The 26,879-nt window shown below is 39.8% G+C and overlaps 1 protein-coding gene across 2 annotated transcripts in view; it reads right to left on the bottom strand.

Moving 5' to 3' along the window:
* The window catches only part of FREM1 (FRAS1 related extracellular matrix 1), a 64,177-nt gene extending 38,214 nt beyond the window's left edge, over positions 1 to 25,963 (bottom strand). The window contains exons 1-16 of one of the 2 annotated variants that reach the window (XM_017823701.1): positions 25,870 to 25,963; positions 20,462 to 20,965; positions 15,443 to 15,537; positions 14,638 to 14,939; positions 13,934 to 14,130; positions 12,949 to 13,272; positions 11,408 to 11,516; positions 9,404 to 9,535; positions 7,445 to 7,789; positions 6,631 to 6,773; positions 5,847 to 6,043; positions 4,582 to 4,672; positions 3,383 to 3,550; positions 2,657 to 2,865; positions 1,765 to 1,858; positions 1,072 to 1,324 (exon numbers count right to left, since the gene is read on the bottom strand). In XM_017823701.1, coding sequence (XP_017679190.1) covers positions 1,072 to 1,324; positions 1,765 to 1,858; positions 2,657 to 2,865; positions 3,383 to 3,550; positions 4,582 to 4,672; positions 5,847 to 6,043; positions 6,631 to 6,773; positions 7,445 to 7,789; positions 9,404 to 9,535; positions 11,408 to 11,516; positions 12,949 to 13,272; positions 13,934 to 14,130; positions 14,638 to 14,939; positions 15,443 to 15,537; positions 20,462 to 20,692 — 2,890 coding nt within the window. In that variant the 5' untranslated portion in view covers positions 20,693 to 20,965; positions 25,870 to 25,963. Of the gene's footprint in view, positions 1 to 1,071; positions 1,325 to 1,764; positions 1,859 to 2,656; positions 2,866 to 3,382; positions 3,551 to 4,581; positions 4,673 to 5,846; positions 6,044 to 6,630; positions 6,774 to 7,444; positions 7,790 to 9,403; positions 9,536 to 11,407; positions 11,517 to 12,948; positions 13,273 to 13,933; positions 14,131 to 14,637; positions 14,940 to 15,442; positions 15,538 to 20,461; positions 20,966 to 25,869 lie in introns of those variants that run through there. The other variant, XR_001876230.1, reaches the window with a different exon arrangement.
* Between the last annotated feature and the right edge of the window lie 916 nt (positions 25,964 to 26,879).

Below are 26,879 nucleotides of genomic sequence, written 5' to 3'. Positions count from 1 at the left end.
AAAATGTGGGCTGATACACAACTGGGAACTGCCCCCCCTTGCAAGAAGCATCTGTGACTCAGAGTTTTCCGGCTTTCAGCACTTCTGGCAGCCTGTGTCTTGCATTGCTGCAAGATATTACTAATAAGCTGCCTGCAAAGGAAAGGCAGTGACTCCCACACTCTCTTGTGATATCTAACGGCAGCACATTTAATGTGTAGAAATTTGGGAATGAAAAACGCAAGCACTACACCCTTGAAGGTAAAACTTCATTGCCCCTGCAAAATACTGTCATTGAAATACAGTTCCTGGTATCTTTAGGACACAGGAGAAAAATTTGTTGTGGGTGGCCATAATCAAGACTTCCTTCTCAAATACCAGCTGTTCATTTTAGAGAGTGCCAAGCTTGAAAATATCACATCTATCTTTCATGCTAACACAAAATTACAGAATAATTCAACAGAAAACGAGCACCTTTGGGAAAAAAATAAAGCTGTTAGTCAGAGATGTAGAAAATGCTAATGAAAGTATAAAATTAATAGGAAAGGAAGTTAGCTTGATTTCTGTGTATTAACAATAAAAGTATTAACAATAAAACCACAATATAACACCTTTTTAGCACTGTGTTTCTCATGAAGATCAGAACTTCATTTATCTTATGATGCAGAAAGACTATGAACTGTCCAAAAGTAGATATCCTTCTAGATTGGAGAGGCAAGTAAGAAGTACCAAAAGGGTTTTTTACTGTCATGAAACACATAAAAATACTCTAGTTTGTACCTAACATAATAATAATTTTTTTTAAAAAGCCCAAGACATTTTGTTAGCAACAGTGAAAGAGATGCTCCAGGATTATGGGGCTTTCATGTACTTGTTCTAATATAATTTTCAGTTGAAATGTGGATTTCGAGAACACTTGGTAGTTGTCTATCACCAGCTCTCTTCTGAAGTAAGTTTACTTTTTTTCCTAGCCACAACATGTGGTTCTTCAGCAGTTCCTGCTGAACTTGTGCAAAGGAATGGATTCAGGTTAAGATTTTTTTGCTAAAGCCTCTCTGACCACCTTCCACTGTAGTTCTGTCCTTAACTCACTAGTGTGCTTGTACGTGACTAAACCAGCGATGACATCAGCTTGGGAGAAATGATCCACAGCAATACCAGCTTTCCTCACTACCCCGTGGTAGGGCTGGCGAGGCAGCATAAACATCAGTTTCATGTCATCACTGTCTGCATCTGTAGCAGAAATGTACTCTGAGGAGATGACCACTTCTTCACCCTCCAGGCAGTGGAGCACAGGAACAAGGCCGGTTCGCATAACAGGTAGCTCATCATTCACAGGCAGCACCTAATCAGAAGAACAATTTAAGAATTTTTTATTTTTCACTTCAGTGGAAGCCAGTTGTTTCAACATACTGCTTTGACACCCAAACAGTATGGTGTCAGTGTCAGAGTACACTGAGCTTTCTCTATAAACACAAAAAAACCAGCTGAATTAAAAATAAGAAGACAAAAGTAAACCAAACTAGATAATTATAGTTTAAGTACAAAGTGAGTAATTCCAGATAGAATAACCCAAGCTAGAGTAAGAACAAATGCCTTTTAGCTAGTGCAAGTCAAAGTTCCTCTCAAATTTGCCACATGAATCTGAAAGCTAGGGTTGAAATAGAAGCTTAACACATCCATTACCTTCCAGTTTCCAAGGGAATGCAAAGACTTTTGGAAGTGAAGATTTAAACCCTTGCCTCTACACAGGCAATTGCTTTCAGAAACATGCAATGCACTGACCTTGACCTGCAGGATGAACTCAACAAAGTGGATGCCATCTGTGGCTGCAAAGAGAACATCATCAGTGAGAGTCTCAGAGCCATCATGACGATATCTGTGAAAAAAAAATAAAGAGCTACACAGATTTCTCACAGAAAAAAAGAGAAGCTATGCTTTCTGGTCATACCCTACAATGTGTATAAAAAACTGCTACCTGTGTCCCTAATACTGCTGATTCTGGATCAGAGTATCTCCAGAGGGCTTTTGGGGTCTCTTACAAGAAGAAAAGCCCCAAGGTAAACCATACATCAGTTGGGAAAAAGGTTTCCCTGTGGCTTTGTCATCTATGTCCTGGCTGCTTGTGAGGTGTTTACCAAACATTTATGTTCTCACTGTGGTAAGTGCCCACTTTGACTAACAAATGGAAATAGAGTCAGAGAACTCTAACTCTGCATGCATGCAGAAAATCATGTCTTGGTCTTGCCACAAATAGAAAAGCAAAATTTTAATGTACAGGTTAATCAGTGTTAACACAAGTTTTCTTGTAAACTACGCAAGTTTAATAAGCACACAACTTTCTTAAAAGAAAAAAGCTTGCAACTATTGCCTTCTTCACAGGAACTGCATGGCTGCATATAAAATTTGCTTCCTTATCTGCATAGGCCAGTGCTTTATAGAGAAACCTCTCTACATCAGGCATGGGTGCTAACTCCCGTTTCCTGGCCACGCAACAGCTCGTTTGCATGGTGACATTGCAGTCTCAAGGAGTCTTGGCCTGGAGCAGCTCTGCCAGAGCTGTGCTATGGTGAACATTGCTAGCTGTAGCCTCTGCACCTTGCACCACTTCACTGGCAGGCTTTTGCTCATCCGACTGAGACTCAGCCACACAAAAGACAGCCACCACTCTTCTAACCTGACTGCCAGGGTACGCAGGTCCTCACAGGAAAGCCTGTTGCCTTCATTCATGGGAATGCCATCCAGCTCCACCACCCCATGCTGAGGCTGCCTCTGCAGGAGCAGGAGGAGATGCTCCTGTTTTGTGTCCGCATCAGAGATGAGAATGTGTCCCTCTGTAACAGGGGCCAGGCCACCCTCTTCCACTCTCAAATGGCTTGTCAAAACCTGCAGGGAGGAGAAATGCTGAGCTCTCTTTTCTACTGCACCTCCAAACATACATTGAACAGGGCAATTCCCATTTGCTCTGATATAAGGATGTGTGCCACCTTAAAAACCAAAATGCCAAATACTCTTTTCTGCTGTGTTAGAAAAACATAGGAGGTTACCCGTAGTGGGCCATGATATGTTTTTCCCAGTTCTCATCCCATTCATGGAGGCTCCTGGCCTCCATAGGCAATAAGCAGTTTTGCTAACCAAGATGTGACATACGTGTTTTTGACCAAATACACAGATGCCAAAGGTAGTTCACAGTTTATTTAGGACAAAATATCACACTGCACACTCATCAGACTTCACCTCCCACTTCCATCCCAATGCAAGCCATGTGCAAGACACTGAAAACCTGATCCCATGGAAGATTTATTTTTTTATCTCAGTCAAATCAGGATATCTCTCTATGTTTCTGTTTCAACATGAAGCAATTCCCAAGTCCTTCACCTAGTCCTTTTCACCACCACCCTACCTCTGGAGCTTGATTGTCCACAGGAAGAATTGTAATATTGAAGCAGATCCCATACAAAGTACCTCCATGCTGATTGCTGATGGAAAAAATAAACTGGACTTGCTGAGGTTCAGGACCAATGTCCTGCAGTGGTGGCATATAAGCAACTTTCATATAGTTCACAGCATGCTGCAAAAAGAGAAGAGGGGTGCATGTAAGGGTAGATAATGGAAATATCCATAATTCATTACATTAAGGACCTTTCTAATCCCCTGATTGGATGTTATTCCAACCGTCAAAATTAAGTCCTGGAATTTTGCACTATTTTGCTACCGGCAATACCTTGATTAAATGCATCTTTAGCTACAAATTAGGTGACTACATGTTCAAATAATTGACCTATAGCAAAAGATACAGACACGGTTTATAAGTGATAGCGGAGGTGATAACCTTACCCTCTTGATGAAGCCCTTTAAAAGCACTGGTCCCAGGACCTTTTCTAACTGTGACTTTAAAATATACAATTCATAAAAGCTAACATCTCCCCCAGCAGCTGAATTTGCCCTCACCAGTGTGAATAGCAACTGCATGTCCTGTGTCCCTCAGAGAGGGCAGGCTAGTGAAAGAGGCTAAAATAGTTATCAAAATCTTGCATCCAGACACCCATATTAGGCACACAGTTAAGGGTTTGTAGGCTCAGAGCTCTCGATATGGTACTGCAGTGATCACCATTATGCAACTGTAGCCACACAGCAGGATATAAAACAGGGCACTTTAGAAATACTTGTTTGTCAAACTACAAAAGCATGAAAACTGAACAACAAAATTCTGAAAAGCACCTGTTCCAGCTGGCCATACTGTGCCACATCTATTGGTGGAGATACTGAGAAGCAGCAGGAAATTGTTCAAGGTTTCATTTCCAAATTTTGTCGTTTTTTCCTCCCTCTTACATCAGATGAAGACAAATTCAGCCTACCCTAAGCAACTGCAACCCCTATTGGTTTTAGGAGAGTTGTGTTTACATATTACAAGACTGAAGCATGATAGAAATTTGTTTTGAAAGCTGGTGTTGAAATAACAAAGTTTTGAGCTTCTTAAGCAGAGCTTGTGATAATAGCGCTCATTTTCCACCTCTTGTTTTCCTGCCAAAAAAAAGCTGAACACTTGTAACTTTTTTACGTTGTTTAGAACTGCTTATAATACCAGATAACATAACAAACCTGAGTAAATGACCGCAGTGCAAGAGCAGCAGGATCCTTGACCAGTTTGGGGATAGTGTCCACCATAAACAGCTTCCCAGCATCTGAGAAGCTACACAAAAATACGTATGTCACATACTGGCCAGCAATACCAAAGAACAGAAAAAAACAGTCACTTAGCTCAATCTTGAATTTCAACTTACTTTCCCACTCCCAACTGCATTGAAAGGAAAACCATTTTTCTTTCTTCTATCCTTGTTATTCATTTAAACATTATCACAGAAAACTGACCACAGGAAGTATTTTTCAGGATGGTCATGAAAAATCATCTCATACTTTATGAGCAAACTCTGGGATTGCTACAAGTGTGTCTCTAAACATCCCAGATACCATTTACACCACCTGAAAGTCTAGTCCATCACATTCTTATTGCTTGCACACCTTCATTTATCTTTAAGTAGAAAAATAAATAATTTTTGGTTTTCTTACATCTTATAAACTCTGAAATGAACTAGATTCCAATAACATGGCTTTCCAACAGGAGTGACCAGCAAACTGGATAACTATATGGCTATTTGACTGACTAGGGGAAGAGCCTAAATGTCCTTCTCCTCTAGCTATGTACTGATCCTCTGTTGCTTGAGGTCAAAATTGAAAGCGTTGATCTTCAGCTTAAACCATGCAATGTCTGGATTTAAAACTTTTCATTTAGCAAATTGTTGCCAATGCTGCGATGAAATTACAGCATCAGTGACATAAACTCCTACTACACCTATTCATCCCATACCCCTAACTGCCCCCAGAACCTGTTCTGCCTCCATTCTGCTCCACAGCTTCCTAGTCCAGGACCAGGAGTCCTTCACAATGCCATGGTAATAACACTTATTCTTGAAAAAGCTGTAGCACCTCATCTTAGTCTGGGGCAGGCACAGGTCAGCCTCATTCTAACAGAAGAGGTGCTGTGACTTGTGCTTGAGACTGTACAGGATCCCACAACAGTGTAAAAGGCATATCCAACAAAGAAAATATTTCAGATGCTTTCCTGCTTCTTATTTCTTGCTAAACTATGCATTGGGGTTTTTTATTACACTATGTATTACTCTGTTGTTTTAGGCTCTAGCTTACCCTTAATCATCAACAAGAGAGCTGCAATCAGCTATTGTTGCCTGCCCTTTTAGCAAAAAATGAGGAACCTGAGGCACTAGCATGTTACTGCCACTGAGGCTGCTCCTCTTACATGGGTCATTGCCCTGGCCCACCTGAAAGTTATATCAGGTTGCACCTACCTATGGGTGCAATAGAAAAATGGGGAAGTGGTTATGGTGTATGTGAGCTCCCTGTCTTGCTCTTCCACATCTATGAAGTGGAGATGTTTCTTAGTTAGGTGAGCAATCTCAGTCTCCTTAACAACCAGGTGACGGATCACATCTGGGGCTTCTCTGGGTAGCTGATCATCCACAGGAATAACGTGCACCATCAACACCTGAAATTGGGAAGACAGTAAAATCACTAGCCATTCCTCTCAACAAGAGAATGTCCAAGTAGCTGTTTACAAACATGTACACAAAAGTAAGTGGATCACTGGAATATGAGATACAGGATGTGGCCATCATACCATATCATGAACACATGAGTAATGAAGTATACAAGAGTTAAATGCAAAGCTTATGAATCTTAGTGGTTTCCCTCTAAATTAAATGCAAAGTTGAATTCAGTATGTTGGACTCTTGGGTAAAATAAATAGTCTATTCTCATTTGACTTCAAGAGGTGTGTTTAATTTGTTTCTACTGTCTCCAAATACAATTTGCTTTCAACATTTCACTTTGCAGTGTAGGAAAAAGTCTTTGCAATGGACTTGTCTCTCTGTCGCCAGGCAAAGAATTACCCCAAGGAAAGCAAGAACAAGAAATAGCTCTGGAGAACAGTGTTTGTGGTGACAACCGTGGTGATGGCAAATTGAAAATATCTATACCAGTTCAATTTGAAAGCCTGTCAGAACATGTAAGATCATCAGATCATCATTTGAAGGAAAAATGCAGCAGACTGCGAAAGATGCTTCAGTTTCATACCTGTGGCTCTGAGAGATTGGGAGGATCATGGCTGTCACATAGCACAAACTCAAGGGAATCTTCAAATACTTCTCCTCCCAAATGATGATAATATATTATTCCATTAAATAGATCCCTCTGAAGAAAACTGTTGACAGAATACCCTGTAGAATTGAAGAATATATCTTCTATTGAACAGTGCATGATTTTAGTAGTACATTAAAATTATCCATTAGCTGTGCAAGTGACTGGTGAAGCATAATGTCCTCTTTTTAAACATAACTAGGGCGAGTCCTTTGAAATGTTCTCTCATTATCTTCCACGTTCTTTGAAGATCATCAGCTTCTTTTCTACGTCACTTAGAGATGACTCAACAAATGAAGCAACACAGCCAACAGGCCTAAAGCCTTGTTCAGAAGTCAGAAGAAAATTTGCAGGACTAGCAGCCTCTGCAGTCTAGCACAGGAATTTCTGAGTTCAGTTACATGGAGGGAGAGCTTTCTCCTCATTTAGCATCATTATCATCATCTATCAGCTCTGAATTTGTCATGGATCCTTGCAGGTAAGCTAACTCCTGACTAGCCCAGAAAAATACTGTAGGAAAATAGACTCAGAGTGGAAGAATTGTGGCACAGCTGTACGTGTACACAGGTACAGTTATCCTCATGCACAGGCTGACATTAATTAATGATGGTGTTTTTAAACTATAATGAAAGAAGTACAAGTTTGCCATGATTTGTCCTAAGCCAAAGTAATTTGTCTGATTGTAAATTTTAATGTAAATAAAAAAGGAGGAGACAAAGAAAAGCATGCTGTTATGGATGTGTTTCATTACCTATCATGTTTGGTCCTGGTTTCTTCATGATTTCTCCAGCCTGTGATGGCTTGGTAATATTGAATAGTATGTAATCATCACTGGAATCCATGTCAGAAGCATGAAGCATGGAGCCCTGAATCAGGATGGTCTGTCCCTCAAGAACTTCAATAACCATATTGCTGATCAGAAATGGAGGGCTGTCATCTTTAGGGAGGATATTGATTGGAAGTTTGTGGCGAATACTGTGGGGGCCATCAAAAATTCTAAATACCACAAAGTCCTTAGTAGAATCACTGTCATCATGATGGTAGTGGACAACTCCAGCCTGAATGTCAGAGACTGTGAAGAGGAATCCTTTCCCTCCTGTCAAAACAGTGGAAGAAAATGCATTAAAAATGTGTGGTTCAGCCCAGAAGAGAATTCTTCTACCAATATGAATGTTATTAGGGGAGAGAGAAAACACTGCATTTCCAACTAGAAGAATCAAATGTAACTTCACCTATCAGAAGCAAGCTTGTATAAATTGGACTAGTTAATAAAAATGCAGAAAAGGTCCTCCAAATGCACTAAAGATAACTTGGATGGAGACATCAAGGATTTTTAACTGTGACTGTTTCCACTTTAATTTCAACCTCTACTTTCTTATCAGAACATTTTACATATATTTTAAGCATCAAATAGAATATGCTTTATAATTAAATTCAGCATTTCATTGCAAGTAAAAAATTTGTGGGTTTTTTGGTATATTGAGGCTTTTTACTGTCTATAATTAAACAATATACCTCTGCTTCACTAGATGTGTTATGCATACAGACAAGTATTCAGGTAAGTTAAAGGTTTCAAGAACTGCAATCTAGTGCTGAAAGGTATGATCTCACGGGGACCTCCAAGAGAAAAACCCAAGCATTCCTTTAAGGTTTGAACATCATTTGGCACTTGCCAGACAAAGAAAAAAGATAATTGCCAAAAATTGTGTTGATGGTTTCCTCTACACATACCTATGCAGACATATAAAAGAGAACAAGGAGAAGAAATATCCAGCCCTGGCTGATGCATGGGAGTCTGAGAAACCCTCAGACTGAGCATGCAAGTATGGGACTGCCACCTGGAGATGGGCCCTGCAGGCACAGCTTGTCTACTGCTCTACTGCCTGCAGCCACCCTCCAGCCCCTGGCTGGCTGCACAGTCCCTCTGTAACACCACCTCCGGGACTGAGCCTGCACTGCTGACACCACACAGTTTGTGTCTGTAGTTTTATAGGAGGATGATCTTCCAGACAATTAACTCCTTGGCAGTAGTTTCCTGAGATAAAATGTACCTCTGAGTAGTTTCTATTTCCACTAAATTCCAAATATCAATTTCCCCTTTTCTTTAAATACTTGACTTATGTCTCTAGATTATGCATTTTACATGAATATGTCTAACTATCAAAAAAACCCAGCACTGACAGTGGCAGCGTGTTCCCACCTTGTGAAGAGCAGAGTCTCTTTTTTTACATAACCATTTTCTCAAGCACTGTGCCATCTCATGGGCTGCAGAGCAAAACTAGCAGTATTGATAAGGCAGAAGGCTAATGAATTAGAAGTCTAATTTAATTGTCATTTTTGGAAATAAACCTTAAAGCTGCCAGTAAGTAACAACCATATCCAAATGTTGTCTGTATTCGCCAATAAATCAAAATCACTTGGCATTCTTTAGCATTTTGCAAGCAAAAATCTTAGAAATGAAAATGCAGTGACTGCATTTCACCTGTCATGCTTCTCAATGAAAGCATAGCTGATTTCTTTAAAATTTCAGCTTTGGAATGTAAATATATATTAGGAAAGTAAAGGTTTAAATGCCAAATTTTTTAATATTCCTTTTTTAATCCCCATGCCCAGCATGGCTGTAGCAGGGGAAGGCGGTCAGCAGAGGGAGTAGAGCTGTTGCATTATCATAGAGGATAAGTTCCCAGTCTCTGGAGTTGAAATGACATACCTCTCACTGAGAGCCGCCCATGCTGTAAGCCATCGACAGTGACCAAGTGAACATTTTGGATGTCATCATTGTCTACAATTTGGAAGTGTTGCCATGTGATGGGTCGTGATTGCCCCTCTAGGAGGTTGAGGCCTGCAAAGAGCAGAGCATTACATCACCAAAGCACCTGTGACATTCAAGGTTGTCAGCATCTAGCCCTTCTACAGGCATTTACAAACAGAGAAAAAAACCAGAATGTTTAATTCCATGTACACACCTACCTGCGACAGGCATTCCAGGTTCGGGCGGAAAATCAGGAAAAATTTCTTCATTGAAAGAGTGGTTAAACATTGGAACAGGCTCTCCAGGAAAGTGGTGGAATCACTATCCCCAGAAGTGTTCAAAAAACAACTAGACATGGCACATGGTTATATGATTTAGTGGGCAAGGTGATTTTTGGATGAAGGCTGGACTTGATAATCTTGGAGGTCTTTTCCAGCCTTGATGATTCCATGATGCTATGATTTTAAGGCTAGCTAAAAGCCTGATAACAGCTTCTGACATACTTGCCTTAGTTAACTGTCTTCAAGGCATCTTTTTCAGATGAATAGTCTATTCTGGTGCTGCACAGTACACGTAATGCGGGTGGCTTGGTGTGCGAACTGCACATTGTGCCCTGGGTGAGGGGAAATGGGTGGAGCCCCAGGCAAAGGAACCGTGAATGGGTACAGACCCTTTGTCTAACAAAGGGCACAGGGAGTGGCTGGTCACATAGAAACACTGAAGGATTCCATAAACAGTGAGAAGAAATATCACCACTGGGACAAGTACACAGACTGTGAGGGTATAAAAGCCCAGGGATTCCTTTGTTCAGGGTCCCTCCATACAGACACTCAGCTTGAGCTGGTTTTGTGTTGTTGCACCAAGTTGAATGACATAAAGGAACCAGATATCTGTGACTCTGCTATGGAAAACCCAGGTTCGAGCCAGTAACTAGTCTGATAGTGTGAATGTGGTGTGTGTAGGGAGTCAAGAGGGGCACCCATCGGCTCACTGGAGCTGCCTGCTGTGAAGGGGCTTTGGTCACAGCAGTGAAAGTCTTGGGTGGTGCAAGTGTGGTCCACAGAGGAGGCCATCTGAACGATCAGACAGGAAAGTTTCCTCAACATCTGGTTCCAATTACCTGATAAACTAGCAAGGCACATTTCTGGACATTTGCACAGACAGGATTGTTGCACTTGAAATCTCACAATGTCTGAAACTGGGCACTCAGCTTCCTTCGTGAGTCTGCATTTAAAAATATATATTGATCTTCATGACGGAGAACAACATTCCTTCGTTCTATTCTGACAGTCATTTCAGGTGGGTTTCTCTGGAAGACACGAGGTGCCTTCCTCTCAGCTCCTTCCCTTTCTATGGTGAGGAATCTGCACTTTCTCCAGCATTAACATCAAGACTCATTTGATGATACAGTTTTGTCTTTTGATGATTAAATATCAATGTACATTTCACTCTCTAACAGGAGACCCTCTCCCCTTCACAGTGCAGGCATCATAAATCTGTTTGAATTAGGCTTAACCCTGTAAGGTTTCCAGGCTTTAAATGGCTGGTGGTATACTATGTCCTCTTTTCCCAGTTGTTCATTTTTGCACAATTCCACTTTAAACACCAACAAGCCTTGGTCTTTTCCACATGCTACCCTACTATTTCTATTCCATCATACATCTGTCCTTACTATTTAAGCATTTTTATGTACAGTTCGTTCTTAAAGAAAATGCTGTATAAAGAAATCCCGATTTTCCCATTTTTCTTTATTCTACATTCCAGTTAAAATCTTAGATCTTTTTCAAGTTGTTATAACATGTTCCCTCCAAAATGGATAAAGAGAAAGAACAGATTTATGCCCCTTCAGTTTAATGATCCTTAAACTCCAGGTATAAATCTGAATTTTAGAGTTTTGTCAAATGTCTGTGAAAAAATGTTATAAATTCTGTAGCAAAATAAACTGAACAAGAGATATCTCACCTGTATTCCATGAAACCCGAGGGGCATTTGTATCTGTTGTTCTGATAGAAAGATGGACAATGACAGGTAAACTCCTTTCAAAGTGGAAGTCATGAATCTCAAACTCCACCTGTTGTGAAAACAGATGAAGTGTTTATTGAAAAATAAAGGCCCTGAAAACCAAATGTACCTCAAAACACATATAGTGCATTCTATTCTGAGAGATCTTACAGGCTTCTGATAATATGTTAATAAACAAAACTTGATTTAACTTCTAAAAAAAGCCATTGAAATTCTGCACTAGAAGACTGTCTTCTGTGCTCTTCACAGTGAATTCTGAGGAAGTTAGTTTGCAGTGTGTGGAAATGAATGGGAAAGATAAGCATTTTCATTGTTGCTTGCAGTACAATTAACTCAGCAATTAATATAACGCTTTTTTTTATTAGCAATAATGAAAGTGGGTGGGGGCATTTCCTGCTCCTGTAAGACATATAGAACCAAAAGCAAATATGAAAGAAAATATATGGGGTGGCATAGAAAAAATATAATTACAAAAAAAAAAAACAGTCTTGAGTTGTCAGACTCTGGGACTGTCAAATTCTTGAACCTGCACTCAAACTATGCTCAAAGCAGGACAGAGACAAGGCACTTAAGGAGCAGATGGTTCAGAAGGATGTCTGATCCTCACACCAAGGAAATAGAAAGATAGGAGGTTCCTATGACAGCCAAGATTAAAAAAGAGGCAACCCTTGTCAGCATCAGGTGCCAGTTACTGTTACTGTTCCTCTGCTTTCCAGTCATCTGTCCTCAGCTTACCTTACTCTGACTTTTCTTTCTTCAGTTTCATTACTTTAGTACCAACCATTTTGTTTAGATTGGGGAATTCCTTAACTATCTTACCAGACAGTTATTTTATAACTTACTCCAGACCCTGCAGACAGCAGCTTGGTCTCATCATTTGCATCATGTTCTCTGTGTTAGTGACATGCTTTTATCACTCCCAGCAGGAACTGCTGGGAGTCCCTTTTTGTTAACTGTATGCCACCATTGCCACAGCAGGTAGGCTGTAAGACCAAATGGCACTCCTGACCTTTAGCTGGTCCATCTTTCATGACTTTAAATATGTCGCCTCTACAGAGGTCACAGGGATGAGTACTGTCATGTAGGGATAAAAGCTGTGTGGAAAAGGCACCACTGATTTTTCCAAAGGCTCTTGGGTAGATCTACAACTACTGTTATTTCACTATTCCCCTTATAAAAAAGTAAAATCAAATGAAATAAAATAAACATCCTGTTTAGATATTCTCAGTCAGAGTGGCTAAAAATATTTCAGTGCAAAGAAATTCTTACATAGTCAGTAATAAATATCTAATTTTTTTAGATAGTTAGTGATGAGTCATAGGGAAAAATGGTAAAAGATTTTACCTCTGCTCCTGCACTGTATATAGTTATAGAAACTTTTTTTTTCTGAAAAATATCCATTACATACAAATGCATTTATTTACAGCTCACTGAATCTTTCAGAGATTAAAACAGCAAATGCTCATACATTCCACTGTTACCTCATAATTCCTTCTCTCTGTGTGGCTGCTATTTGGAGGCTGATAAGCAATGAGCATGTCACTGAGATCTCTCCAGGTGAAGGAGCCAACAGGTTTTGTGTGGTCAGACAGGTGAGTGATGAAGCCCTGAGGAGGTGGCTTGGTAATGTTGAATACAAGCAGGGACTTTGGAGTTTCATTGTCTTCAGCATCAATGGTTGTGGTTGAAATGGGGGTTAAAATAAATTGGTCTACTTCGAGGATGAACTTTGCCATTGGGGCAGCTTTGGGTATTTGGTTGGGAACAGCACCTTTAATGTGAACAGGGAGCCACGCATACTCAGTCTATAACAGGAAAAAATGAGACAACTGAAAAGGCAAAGTCTAGCAAACAAAGTAAATTCATTTTCTGCTAGCTTCATGGAGTGAATTGGGGTACACATTAATGCAATAATTATTTTGAAAAAAAAGAATTGAAACCTTTTAATTGCAAAATGCCTAAAGTAAATATTTGGATGTCGTAAATATGACTTCCAGGTTCACTAGTCTTACTTGTGTCCTTAATTTGTGGCTGAAACAACTTACTTAATTTGATGGAAGTTTAATGAATAACTTTATCTGACAGAAGCATACACAAGCCATTAATTATTATTAACTGAATATGTTCACACAACTCTTAGCTTGTTAATTACTGTATATTTTGAAGTCATTGAAGATCATGCTGTATAAAAAATGTGGAATTATGCCAGAATTAATTTATCTTTCAGGATAAACTACTTATGTCTGACAGTAATCAACCAGAGATGTTTCTCTGTAGACATAATGGCCAAAGCATGGAGGCATGGACATAATACCTTTCATTTTCTCAGCTGGCAGCATTCTAGGAGCTGAACAAAGTTTAAGGCTCCCTATCTCTCTTCAAATGTGAAAAGGACCAATGAATTTTTTTTCTTTTTTTTAAAAATGGGAAGACAATCAGACATTGTAATCTTACATAAAAATCTACCTTGTGCAGAGTTTTGCTTCTGCTGTCTGTGAGATCCAACCTCACAGGAATATAATCAGTGTCAGGTGAGGGAGGGTCAAGATGTCGATACCGAATCCCCATCCTTAGAAATTCTTCACAGCTCATTTTTTTGTTGTGAATGACTCCTAGTCCCAGCATGCAGCTCCCATTTCTGCACTGCTGGCCCAGGCTGTGCTCTGTAAGCCAACAGAAGCAATAATGAAACAGTTACTGGAGCGAAAAATGACATGGGGAACCTGTCTATACAACTAAACTAACTCTGATAGAAAGTCAGTGGGATGAGAATTAGGGCTCCTTTCCTGACTTAACTTTTCCTACAGGATTTTGTTTTCAACTGACATCTTCCAGCCTCATCCTCCCTTGGTCTCTTGGTTAGTTGCTGCCTCAAACAACTCCTTATACTGTTTCTACTGAGTCTTGGCTCTCACAAGGTAGTCACATTGGTCCACGTGTCTAGGAGCCAGAAAAAGACTCCAATCAGGGAATTATTGACCCAGATCTGTGATCTGCATTGCGCCCCACAAAAATTTCACATCCCTTTCATGTCCATGATAGCTCAAGCTGTTCATTAAACTTCACATGACCCACTCTTACCCAGCATGTCTGAAACAACCCACTACTGCAGACTTAATCTGCTGGGTCTCTTTGAACATGCTAATGCAAACAACTGAAGCACATCATACTAGTGCCAGGGAATAAGCTCTGTGGCTGATCTCCATGAATCTGCTCTTGCTGCACTTTCCCGGTGGTGAGCTGGCCATGTGCAGGCAGGTGGGTTTCTGAAGAGATTATGGAAATGGTGCAATCCAGATTTATCTTCCTGTCATAATCAAAAGTGAGAATGTTCTTGTCAATCACCCTGGACAGACCATAGTACTCAGGGACCTCCAGGGCATGGGAGCGCATTTTTATGATGTTACAGTCTGGCTCAAGTAACTGCACGTGAAGGGTGAATGTTTCTACAAATGTTTCCACTTCTGTAAACCTGCAAGTGACAGAAGAAAATTAGTTATGCTCCATCCCATCTTCTTTTGTTTTGTGAACAGGGCACTGTCCTTATCTTCTAAACTGAATTACTTGAACCCCTTTCTCTCTTGTGCCCTCAAATCCCAGACTGTCATGGTTCAGACCCTGCTGCATGACTCCCCATTCTTGTAAGCAGGGTGTCTATGGGAAGGAAGAGGTTACTCTCTGTGTATATACAAGTGTCTGTCCCTATCAGCAGAACAGCAGAGAATATACAGCAATCTGAAAGTACTGTTGTCACTCTCAATAGCATAATGAAAAATCACTGAGTTTCTGTCATAAGCAAGCAATACATAATGCACATTACACAAGTGTATCTGCAATACATGGTGAGAAATGTTTCTGTAAACAGATGGTCACTTGTTGACTAATGATGCAGCTACTGGATCGAAGTAGTTACAACATGTACAGCAGAACATGCTTCTACTGTGAAAAAATGGACTGTTTGCTCTTCCTGCTTACCTGTACAGCCTAAGCATGACCATGTCTTCGTCTAAAATTGGACAGCCATTGTGGGTATATTTGACTTCATTAGGAAGGAAGTGACAGTCAAAAACCTATGAAGGAGAAAGAATAGACTAGTACAACACTGTCAAGGATATTAACTTCATGGCATCTGTTCCACTTCTCTCTGAATGTCAGTAATGCATCAGACTGAGGGAATTCTTAATACGTATTTCATTTCTATGAATAGAATCTTCCAGTGAGAGTCAGAGCAACCACTTTAATGTGGGGCTGCTAGCACTCCACAATTAGGAGGGGAATGGACACAGGTGATTGTTTCAGGCTGTCAAGTCCCTCCCCTGTGCAACAAATAGTTTGAGCTCATACTTCTTGACCACTGCAGCCTGTGGAGTTAAGGATGCAGGTGGTATCCAACCGCAGTGGTGCTGAAAAATCAGCAGATCCTGCATTGTAATGTGAGATTTATTAGCTTCTAAAGTTGCTTATGGAGGTAGCTTGATTATACAGTAAATCTTAATTTATGGTCACTACCACTGGACTACAAAAGTATGACCCAGAGAAACTTCTCTGTTAGAAATTTTGCCAACTGAGATCTGTTCCTTGTTTTTGTGATACTGACTTTGTACCAGTAGCTCTTTACTAGATCAGATGTCATCTCTGTGCCATACCAACCCCATCCCAAAGTCACTGCAATCCCACAGCACAAAAGCAAGCAGATTTCTACGTTGTCTCCAACAGATAAATCAAAATAGACTAATTCTTGTGACATATCTGATACAGGCAAAATCTGTGAGGCTGTCTGGCCACAGTTTAACCATCTAAGCCAGACACTTGTTTCAGGCAGATTGATTTATTTAATGGTTGGTCGACTTGTGAAAGCAAGGCAATTTGGAAAAGTGCCTGACACAAAAAGAAAAAAGATTGCTTTGCAGAGTTCCAACACACTTATTCTTTACAAAAGGGATTTGGATTCTGGGGCATACAATGTTCATGTCCTGACACACTGCAAATTTCAAGTCTGGTAAATTACAATTCCCATCCTGTGGTGTTTCTTTATAGAAACATCAGATGAAAGCTCCTAGGATTGATAAGACTATGTCTGTGTTATCTCTTTGATAACAGAGAAACTCTACACAGTCCATGGAGAATGGAGGATATTCATGTTTCGTATCAACAGAGAGACAAGGCATATTCTTGTCAGCAGGGAGCTAAAAGCTAATCACTGCATTTCTTGTCTCACTGTGAATCTAAATGGTTGCATTTTTATGGGCAATATTCACAAATAGTTATATGGACTTCCATGGACTAAAGCAAAATCTGTTCAACATTCACTAATAGACCTAATGAGGCCATAACAAATAAGTATTAATATACATATATGACTGAATGACATACCACTTTTTTTTTTAAAAGAGGTCATTTCTTACTGATAGTTATTTCTTAAAATATGACAAAAGAATCATGAAAATGAAGTGCCTTGCTTGAATTACCTTCATTTCCCCAAACACTTTGGAGGATGGTGGAATGGCTGGGGGATTTTAGTGAGATTCTAAAATGCTGACTGGAAGTGCAGCTCATGGAGAAAATCTTTGAATGCTCTTATTTTCAGTGTAAAAAAAAGTAATACTCTAATTCCTAAATTAGTTGTCATAATGGAAAACTGATTGGAATTTATCAGCTTTTATTATTACTGGAAGGGTCCACTTCTACTGAAGTTATTCTCAGATGCTCAAGCTATGTGATAATTGTTCTATATTCCTAGCAATTTTTAAATGTATTGCCTGCTTTTAATTTTTATCAAGACATGTACTGTACAAAGCCTTTTTTTTTAACTAATGGGTTTGATTTTCAGACACATGCACATGGATTAACCTCTTGAAATAATCCGTAATACACAGCGTTACCAAAAGTATGATTGGTTTCATTTGTTAAGACTGCTTAGAAAGGAAGAACAAAAACAGTTTGTGAAAAACAAAATTACTCTCATATGATGAATGTTCTGACTATGTTGTGACTGTTCTGTTGTGTATTATTTTCAAATGCCACAGAAATACGTGCTTTGCTGTTTTCCAAACAAAAAAACCAAATATGTATTTTTCTTCCTTAATGTCTTTTCTTTCTCGCTACAAACTAACATAAAGGAACACAACAGTTAAGCAATTAATTAGATAGTCTTAAGTGATATTCTACAAAAATGGAAAATAAAATTAAGAAGTAGTTACGTGGTGTGTTACCTTCTGGGAAAAAAAAGAAAGTGTATTATACACAAAACCCACTCGTATTACAGCTTTAGAAGCTTAATATTGTATCCTGAAGATGAGACTGATGAGCCCTCGAAGTCAGTAGGGTTTTGATGACAGAAGGATGTTGTGGAGGACTGCGTCAAAGGCTTTACAGAAGTCCAGATAAATGACATCTGTAGCCCTTCCCTTGTCCACTGCTGCAGTCACTCCATCACAGAAGGTCACTGGGTTGGTCAGGCAGGACTTGCCCTTGGTGAAGCCATGCTGGCTGTCCCGAATCACTTCCCTGTCCTCCATATCTCTTACCATAGCTCTTCCAGGGGGATGCATTCCATGATCTTTGCAGGCACAGAGGGGAGGCTGATGGCTGACAGGTCAGTAGACTGCAGGGAGGATCTACACTTTTTAAAGATGTAAAATGTTTCCCTTCTTCCAGTCTGGAAACTGGGACTTGCCCTGACTCCTATAACTTTTAAAATATCATGGAGAGAGTCTACATCAGGTCCCATCATATCAAAGAATTAATTTCTCTATTTTTAAGACATCACTAGTTCCACATCTTAATTTTTAACAAGGGGATGGAAAATGGAAGGACCTTTCCATAAAGATCTGCTACCATTGACTGACAGTCTGTTTATATGTGTATTAAGACACAATCTGCTTTGCAAAAAGAAACATCTGTTTTATGTTTCCTGATATGTTTTCCTTTTATATGAACAGGCAACTCTAATTGGCTATAAATTTGCTGGGTAAGACGAAGGAGATCTAAATCTTTTCCTAATTACTGTTTAGTTTTGTTTTTTTCCACTTCAACTGCCTTTCAATTACAATTGATAATTAAATTGTCATACATTCCTAGAACATTACTCACTGTACTGGCAGTAAACCAGATCATAACAGAGACATTTTCTAGCTGCAGAATCTCCTGTAGAAAGAGCATGAGTGGCACCAGGAAATCCAGACTCTGGCACCTTCGTTTGGGAACAGTGAAAGCTCAGGCAACAGAAGCAACCACAGCTCTCTGCAGCCTGGTACCCTAGGGTCACCTGCCCAGCAGAGCCCTTCCCTCTAGATCAGTTATGCCTGCAGCCTCCAAGAGCCACACTCGACTGCCTGGGCACACATCAGAGCCATGAAAGGACAGGTACTCAACAGAGGTGGAGCTGGGAGTGCGGAAGTCAAGACCATAGGTATTTTGGAAAACAAGGTATGGGGAATACACATCTCCTGGGACTTCTTGAGAAGTACCTCTAACTATATGCTTGAAACATGTTGGTTTACACAGGACAAAGAGGCTGTTTCAAAATACCTGAGTCCTACTGCACATAGAAGCTGAGGTGGAAACTGAAAGCAAAGTCACATTTCCTACATTCACATTGCCTACAGAAGAGGTTTGCCAGAGGTTTGACATGTGTCTTTCTTTTTCTCCTCTTTTTCTTCCTCTTCTTTAGATTGAATATTAGGAAAAATTTCTTCACTGAAGGGGTGGTCAGGTATTGGAACAGGCTGCCCAGGAAAGTGATGGAATCACCATCCCTGGAAGTGTTCAAAACTTGTGTAGATGTGGTGCTTAGGGACATGGTTTAGTAGTGGACATGGAAGTGCTGGGTTAATGATTGGACTCAATGATATTCAAAGTCTTTTCCAACCTTAATGAGTCTATGTTTATATGAATCAAGAGCCAACCTATACTGGGGAAGTAGAGGTGGGGTAGTATGGTCAGAGTCCCTGTTCTGGCAGAGAACAAGCCCTGGGGAAGTTTCAGCAGATGCACTACATTTCTTGGGGCCAGTCTCTAGAGAAGATCAAACATTGCCCTGCTCATTGCAACACCTCCTGTTTTCCCTGCCTATGCTCCTTAGCAGTGCTGATTCAGCTGAAATACTTGTCAGTGGTCTGCAAAAGTAACAGTGATGACCAAGAAAAAAGTTTTGAAAAATCTATTGAAACTGGTACTCCTGCACCTACCTTCGCAGAAACCACCAAAAGCTTGGAAAGGATGTTTAAAACTATATACATATATAAATACACAAAAGTGTATGCTGTATGGTACAATAAACAAAATTTTTCAAAAAGACAAAACCTGTTTTCCTATGGTTTATTAAAACCATTCATCTTCTATCTATACCATTACCTCTTCACGTCAATTACTTTATAATCCTTCCTGCTATGACTCAGGTGGGGCAATTTGTAAAGCAGATGAGTAGCAGAACGGTGATACGTGAAATACATCTCATTATTTCTACAGGCTTGACATTTGAACAGAAAACAGAGGGAGTTTAATGTATTTGCCATCTGCTAGCAATTTGGATGTTGCAGAGCAGAGCAAACAATGGTGTACACAATGTGCTTATTGTATGTGATTATTTTTTTCTTAATTGCTCCCTAAGTAGTGGCTTCGTGACTAAAATGCAAAATGCTCTAGTGGGGTATGCATTACCCAAGGGGCACTCATTACCCTCATGATTGAAAAGCAAGCAGCTGAGAGGCTCAAGAATATCTCCTAACCGAAAGTTTTGAAATACTCATTCTTTGCTTGTGAAAGGAGACTCTGACCAAACTCACTTCCGTTCACTCATGTTACTGAGCTCAGTTTTTGGATTTCCGTGTTGCAGTTCTCTGCCAGCTGTCTGCTTAAGCAAAAGGCTAAATCTCACAGACCATTCAGTTTCATGCCTTTTAGTCACTATCCAAAAGAAAAAAAAACAGTAAGGCAGCTCTTTCTAGTTTCTACCACATGAACACTCAAAGCAGCACAATGGAGCCCAAATACCTGTGGAGTTAGTTTTCCAACTCTCTGCGTTATTGGCTCATTAATCACAACTTCAACTTTGCAGACATCCTTCTCTCTGGGGATGGAAAACTTGAGGTCATCTTCTAACAGGAAGACAGACTGTCCCTTCATCACTTTCACCCCGCGGTTCACACTGATAAAGGAGGAACACACCACTCTTAGCATGACAGGCAGCAGCAGAAATAACCAGCTTTTCTCAAAGGACTTCATATTATAAGGGGATGCCAGCCTTTTCCACCAGTGAAAAAAATTTCTTAACAGAAGGAGTCTTCTTTCTCCCCAAGCAGACTTTTGCCATATAATGAAGCACCAAAATATTAGTTGCAGGTAAAAACATATGACATGTTTTCTATTAAGAGTCACTCCTTGACTGAAATTTGGGCAGGACCATTTCAAAATATCCTTGGAATTTTATAAAATTCATTGGTCAAGCCTGACAAAATGATGAATGTGTTCTCAGAGTCCTTTTAAGGTTTGTTAATCCTGAAAAAAATAAAAGAAAGAAAATTGCTATAAGGAATCGAGCACTATTGGGATTAAAAAAACCCTACAAACACACACACAAAAACCTTCCACCATTTCTTACAGTTGCAGTTCATTTAAAGCAGCAGCTTAATTTTACCTGCATTAGGCCTGGTTGAGATGGAACTCATTTCCCCACAGCTGCCCTCACAGTGCTGTGCTTTGCTTTGGTGGCTAGAAAGGTGTTGATAACACATCAGTGTTTTGGTGACTGCTGAGCAGTGCTGGCACAGCATCAGTGCTGTAACTTCCCCCCCCCAGTGGAGGGAAAGATCCTGGGAGGGGACACAACCAGGCCAGCTGACCCCAACTAACCAAAGGTTAGTCATATGATGTCAGCTCAGATATAAAAGCAAAGGAAAAAAGAAGGAATGGAGGGGCATTTGCTGTTCACGATGTCTGCCTGCTGAGAAACCGCTCCACATTCTGAACCCCTGCTTCCTGGGAAGTGGCTGGACATCTCTCGCTGATGAGAAGCAGAGAATAAACCCTGTTATTTTCCTCTTCACTTGTGCATGTGCAAACTTTCCCTTTTGCTTTAGTAAACTGCCTTATCTCAACCTACGAGTTGTTTTCCATCTTGTTCTCTCTCCTCTGTCTGGCTGGGGAGTGATAGAGTGGCTTGGTACCTGGCATGCAGCCAAGATCAACCCACCACAGTCTTGGTGCCATGACTAGGATCATGAGGATTTTGAGATAAGGATAGTAACTGGGAGAGGTAATGGGCAAAACAAGTACTGAAAATTGTTGGAGAATGAAATGATCATGGGGAATTTTTGTTGTAATTGTAGTGAAGGGTCAAGGGGTAAATTTTGTGTGAATTGTCCATTTTCGTTTGGTGTTGTAATGATGTTATTTTTGGTTTTGTGCAGGGAATTTTTGTTATGTTAATGCGCTGACTTCTTATTTGCCACAACTTTACCACCAACAGTGATCTTTCCTGAAAGTGAATTAAAACCCAGATCCTTGTATCTCTTTATTTTTTTCGTTGTTGTTCACAGGTTTGACTCCGCTGTTTCCAGCAGAATGACCTTCTGAACAGCCTATAATTGAATGCACACATCCACCCAGCTTTAAATTTCACTGGAAACCAACCAGCAGCTCAAAAACATTTAGAATTTTTCATTTCCTAAAGTAAGACAAGACAGATCACTTCACCACACATTCAAGACTGACTAACATACAAATAAATGATATATATATTTAAGTTTTGGACACAAATCTTAAGTCTGGTTTTCTAGCAATTTATGTTTCCGTTTTGGTTTGAAATATTGCAGCCATATCAATCTGAAGAAAATCTGAGGAAAAATGTAGAATTCTAACCAGAGGAAAAGGAAATTCTTGGTAGAAAATGTTTTAATGTGTTTCATTAACAAATCAAAATCTCAAATAATTTTAAAGAAGTTTATTTACACAGACAGGTTTCACTAAAATCTAGTTATGGAAATATACCCAAAATACTTGCTAAATTTTGTTTCTTTCTTCGGGGATGGGTATCCATAGCACTTCCAAATGTGTTGCTTATGAACACCATTATTTCTTTAAACCACTCAGTACATCTGAAATATTGTGGTGCATTTAGATTTTACAGTGCCTTAGTTGTACGTCCATTCTGGGTACACAGATGACATGCCAAGGAATAGCAGGGATGAATCAGGCTCAGCTGTGATATTAGGGGCAGAGAAGTAAAAAAATTGTAAGGAAGTTCAAAGCAGCCACAAAATATGGCAATGGCATCACCAGCAGTTGTACAGCAAGAGGTGGGAGCAGTTACAGTTTTTCACCCTAAATCGTGTGGTAACTCTAAGCAGAAATGACAGAGCCAACTGATTGCCAGGACCTGCGTTAGTTACCTGGTGTAGTTTTGGAAAACACTGCATTATACCCTGCCAACTCTCCCATAATTCCCATGGCATCCAATATAAAACCCTACTGGTATAAAAACTGTGTTAGCAAGTAAAGAGACCACCTTTCCCATAATTATAGGTAGGTTAGCAAAGCTGACACTGAGATTTGGAAGCCTGGAAAATATGTCCTGTAGATGTTTCCAAGGCATTGTACAAAGGACACTGGGCAAGGGGAACTCTAAGGAGCTACTCTGCTGGCAAACTCCTCCCCTGCTCTGCAGATGAGCCCAGGGTGGGAAGGCTGAGGCAGAAGGGGCCTGTGAAGAGGCGGTGAATATGACTGTAGAGTTAATGCAGTGACATGCCAAACTTGAGACAATGTAGGGGATGGTTTCCGTGGACTTTAGATGTGGTTTGTTAAAAATTTCCTTCAAATGCCAGAAGAACTGATTTTCCCTTAGGGCTTCTGGTGCACATGTGAGAAATGATGCAATGGTTAATTACAAACATTAGCATTCTCACCAAATACAACTGGTAAGTCTGATTTTGAGGAGAGCTAATTCGATGTAAGTAAAAGACTAATCCAAATTACTTAGATAGCTATCTATCAGTACCCCAAAAAAAAAAAAAAAAGAAAATAAACTCAGAAATGGCACCACTAACTCTCAGCTGAATAAAGAATCTGTAATCACTAGTGAACTTAAGCCAAGTCCTATGACACCCAAAGTCTACACTGGGATTTGGATGAGACTTTAAGGGTTTGTCTGTGTGTGAAAAAATCTCTGGTTACCTGGGATATCCCACTGAACAGCTGGATCAAAAATTGCCCTCTTCTTTTTCAAAGTTGGAGGGGATAATGGAGAATGATTGTTGTGGGCTGGGAGTTGCACTGATTTGTTTTAATGAATATCAGAAAAAGTTTACAAGAAATAGAAAGAAAATAGGATTTTTTTTTTTTAGAATGGGTTTAAGGAAAACAAGTGACAGCCTTCCAGGATTTCTAGGAAACAGGACGAATATTATTACAACAATTAAAATTCAGCCCAGGGCAACGAAAGGATTGTGGGTATTAAATCAGCTCATACAGTCACATAATGGTTTTAGACAACATTTTTCAAAACATCAAATGCAATCCAGCTATAGTTTAACTTCACAACCAGCTACTAGAGATCTTTGAATACTTTTGCAGGACTTCATAATGGTAGCAACTAGAGAAAGAAATTAAACACTTTATCAGGGAATGTTTAGCACCTTCCCAAATGTAGTTTGGGAAGATTCAGGAGCTACTGACTTCCAGGTTCAGGGTTTTTTACCCAACTGCACAAAAGGCATCTGAATCAACCCAAGGACATGTTCTGTGAGTTGTTAAAGCATGAAATGTTATATGGACACCCTAGCTATAGTAACTGTAGCCCACACAGCCATTGCTATGAGATAAACCAATCTGGGTCCATAATCTGAGATTATGAATGGCACATAATCTCAAGAAATGAGAGAAGCAAAGTTAAAGTATTGATGACAAATGATGCACTCAGTCCCTCTTTATGCTCAAACAGGTACAGGCAAGTGGATTGCATTTTTAATGCATCGTTATTTTAGTAGCATGTGCTATTTTGTTGCCATCTGGAAATTCACAGATTGATGGAGATAGTGATAGTTTCTTTTCCCCATGAATAGATCAAGTCCTCTTGGACTGTAATGTTATCATAGACATATATGATCAAGAACACTTATCATACACTAATATTATCAAGACTACTTCAAGGACTGCAGAAAAAAAATGAACATAAGAATGAACAGATAGGAGGTATTTTAATTTAAAATTAAAATCTATTCTGGAACATATGTTCAAAATCTAAATGTTCCCAGATCCAAATCACCTCATTATCTAGGTTAAAATGATCTGCATGCAGTTCATGTTGCATGCAAAACAAACCCTAAGGAAGAATCAAGAAGAAAATGCTGGCAGACACACAGCAATAACACCTGTGTAAGAAAAAAGAGCTGGGGCGACTTCTACAGGTGTGTGTGCTGTTCTACTGCAAAAACAACTGGTAGTTCACAGTGACAATGTCTCCCAGTGACACCCTGGACACATCAGTAGAGATGCATTTTGTCTAAGGTAAAGTGCAGTGCCGAGTTAGCTGAGATGACAACTAGCAGAATTCTCTAACTAGCAAAAATATAACTGGAAAAATCCTTTTTCAATAACTGAAGAAATTGTGGATAATTATCCACAGAATTTGTTGGAATGTCTCAGCACAACACAGAGTGACAGCAATTAACCTCTAGAACAGAGAGTTTGTTTTAGTGTTTGGTTCTAGATAAATACATAGAAACCAGCAGGAAATATAAAAACCATGCAAGCAGATATATCTTAAGGAACACACATAAGTATTCATCCATATGACTAGTGAACATCTGCCTCATTCAGATGAACCAAGTCAGTTGTCTGAATGTACATGAAATTGTGAAAATGCAGACAGATCTCTATTGCAAAGTAAGCGTACAATTTAAAACATGCATTTAAAAAACAAGTTATCTCAGCTAAATGAAATATATCCTATATAAAGACTTAATAATATGAAAAGTTTTCATTATATTTTTCAATACTTTTAAATTGTATTTATTCTAGTGTGTCTTATTAGTAAAACAATTCTAAGCAAAGAAATCTTGCTTAGTACTGCCAAGCTTTTATAAAAGATAAAGCCACAAAGTTTTATTAGATTTGATGGAAAAAAGCCAACATAGTTGAGAAATCTATATCAACTTGAACATTAGGATAAAGTAAGTTGCTTGAAATCCTTGACTTTCAAGTTAACTTTTACTAAACAACTGGCAAGAACTAGTGTCTGCTTTCCTCAAAGGTAGAATGGAGTTTTCATCCATCTCGAGTACAAAAATTACTGTCTGACTGCTTGGCTGCAACATTCAGCAGCAAACTGAACTCTGCAAGCACTATTACAACCACAAACACAACAGCATTTGGTGTACAACAAACTTGAGTCTGATACTTACAGGTAGCAGTGTTTCTGCAGGAGGCTGAACATGAGAGCACACTAGAATAAGAGGAAAAATGTAAGTCACTGACCCGGGAATCTCTGGTTTAAAAGGCTGGCAGAGAAAGAAATCCAGTGAGTGGGCGACAGAGAGAAAGCAGAGAGGGGGAGGGGAGAGATAGATGAAATTCCAGTCTTTCTGGTCAGCTTGGCTGTAGCTTTCTCCGTACTGAAAATCTGGGGAAAACACTCCTTGCTTGTAAGACTGACTGCAGAGTCCCAAATCATAAATACTTTCGGGCTCCCTATGATAACAGCATTCAGAGATGCCTTGTAGTGTTTACACTCAGCAATGCTTTTCTGGCAGCCGGCCCCAGATCTTCCTTTCCCCTTCTGCTAGTTAAGTCTGTTGGGACTAAAAACTGAGCTGCTGTTATTAAGGTCTGCTCACTTATATTTCTGCCCACTTCTGTGTATATTTCCTTCAAAACACACACACAGACACACTGATACACACACACCACCCTAGGAGTATTCAAATTTTAATCTTTTTTTCCCCATTCAGAACAGCAAGAAAGAGGAAGGGTATAGAAAAAAATCCTACCAATCATAGAATACCTCACAGAATTCAAGATATCCCTCCAGCTGCCTTTCATGAGATTCACATAAGATTTGCACATTTGACTGGTTGGTGGGATTCTAAGTAAAATTTGCTACCACACAGTGGGTCATTGGTGCATCCTGAGGGATAAACCTGACAGTCCAAATTTTCAGAGCACAGAGGTTGTATTGCAAAGTCACAATATAGGGAGAGGCTATTCCATGTCCATCTCACCACAGGGACCAAAAGAGTTTTTAAGCATAGGGGACAAAAAGATTTTCAGCCCAGCCACAGGTCATTGTGACAAGGGCAAGAGGGACAGCACGGGGAAGAGCTATTGACTCCCAGGTTACCTGTGCCAACAGGGGCCAAATCCAGCACAACTGTAACACTTAGCATGTTGTCTTCCCTTGCCCTTCTTTGAACAA

This window comes from Lepidothrix coronata, unplaced genomic scaffold (genome assembly GCF_001604755.1).
Source record: "Lepidothrix coronata isolate B3197 unplaced genomic scaffold, Lepidothrix_coronata-1.0 Scaffold104, whole genome shotgun sequence".
NCBI lineage: Eukaryota > Metazoa > Chordata > Aves > Passeriformes > Pipridae > Lepidothrix > Lepidothrix coronata.
This window is presented reverse-complemented; position numbering and strand designations above follow the sequence as displayed.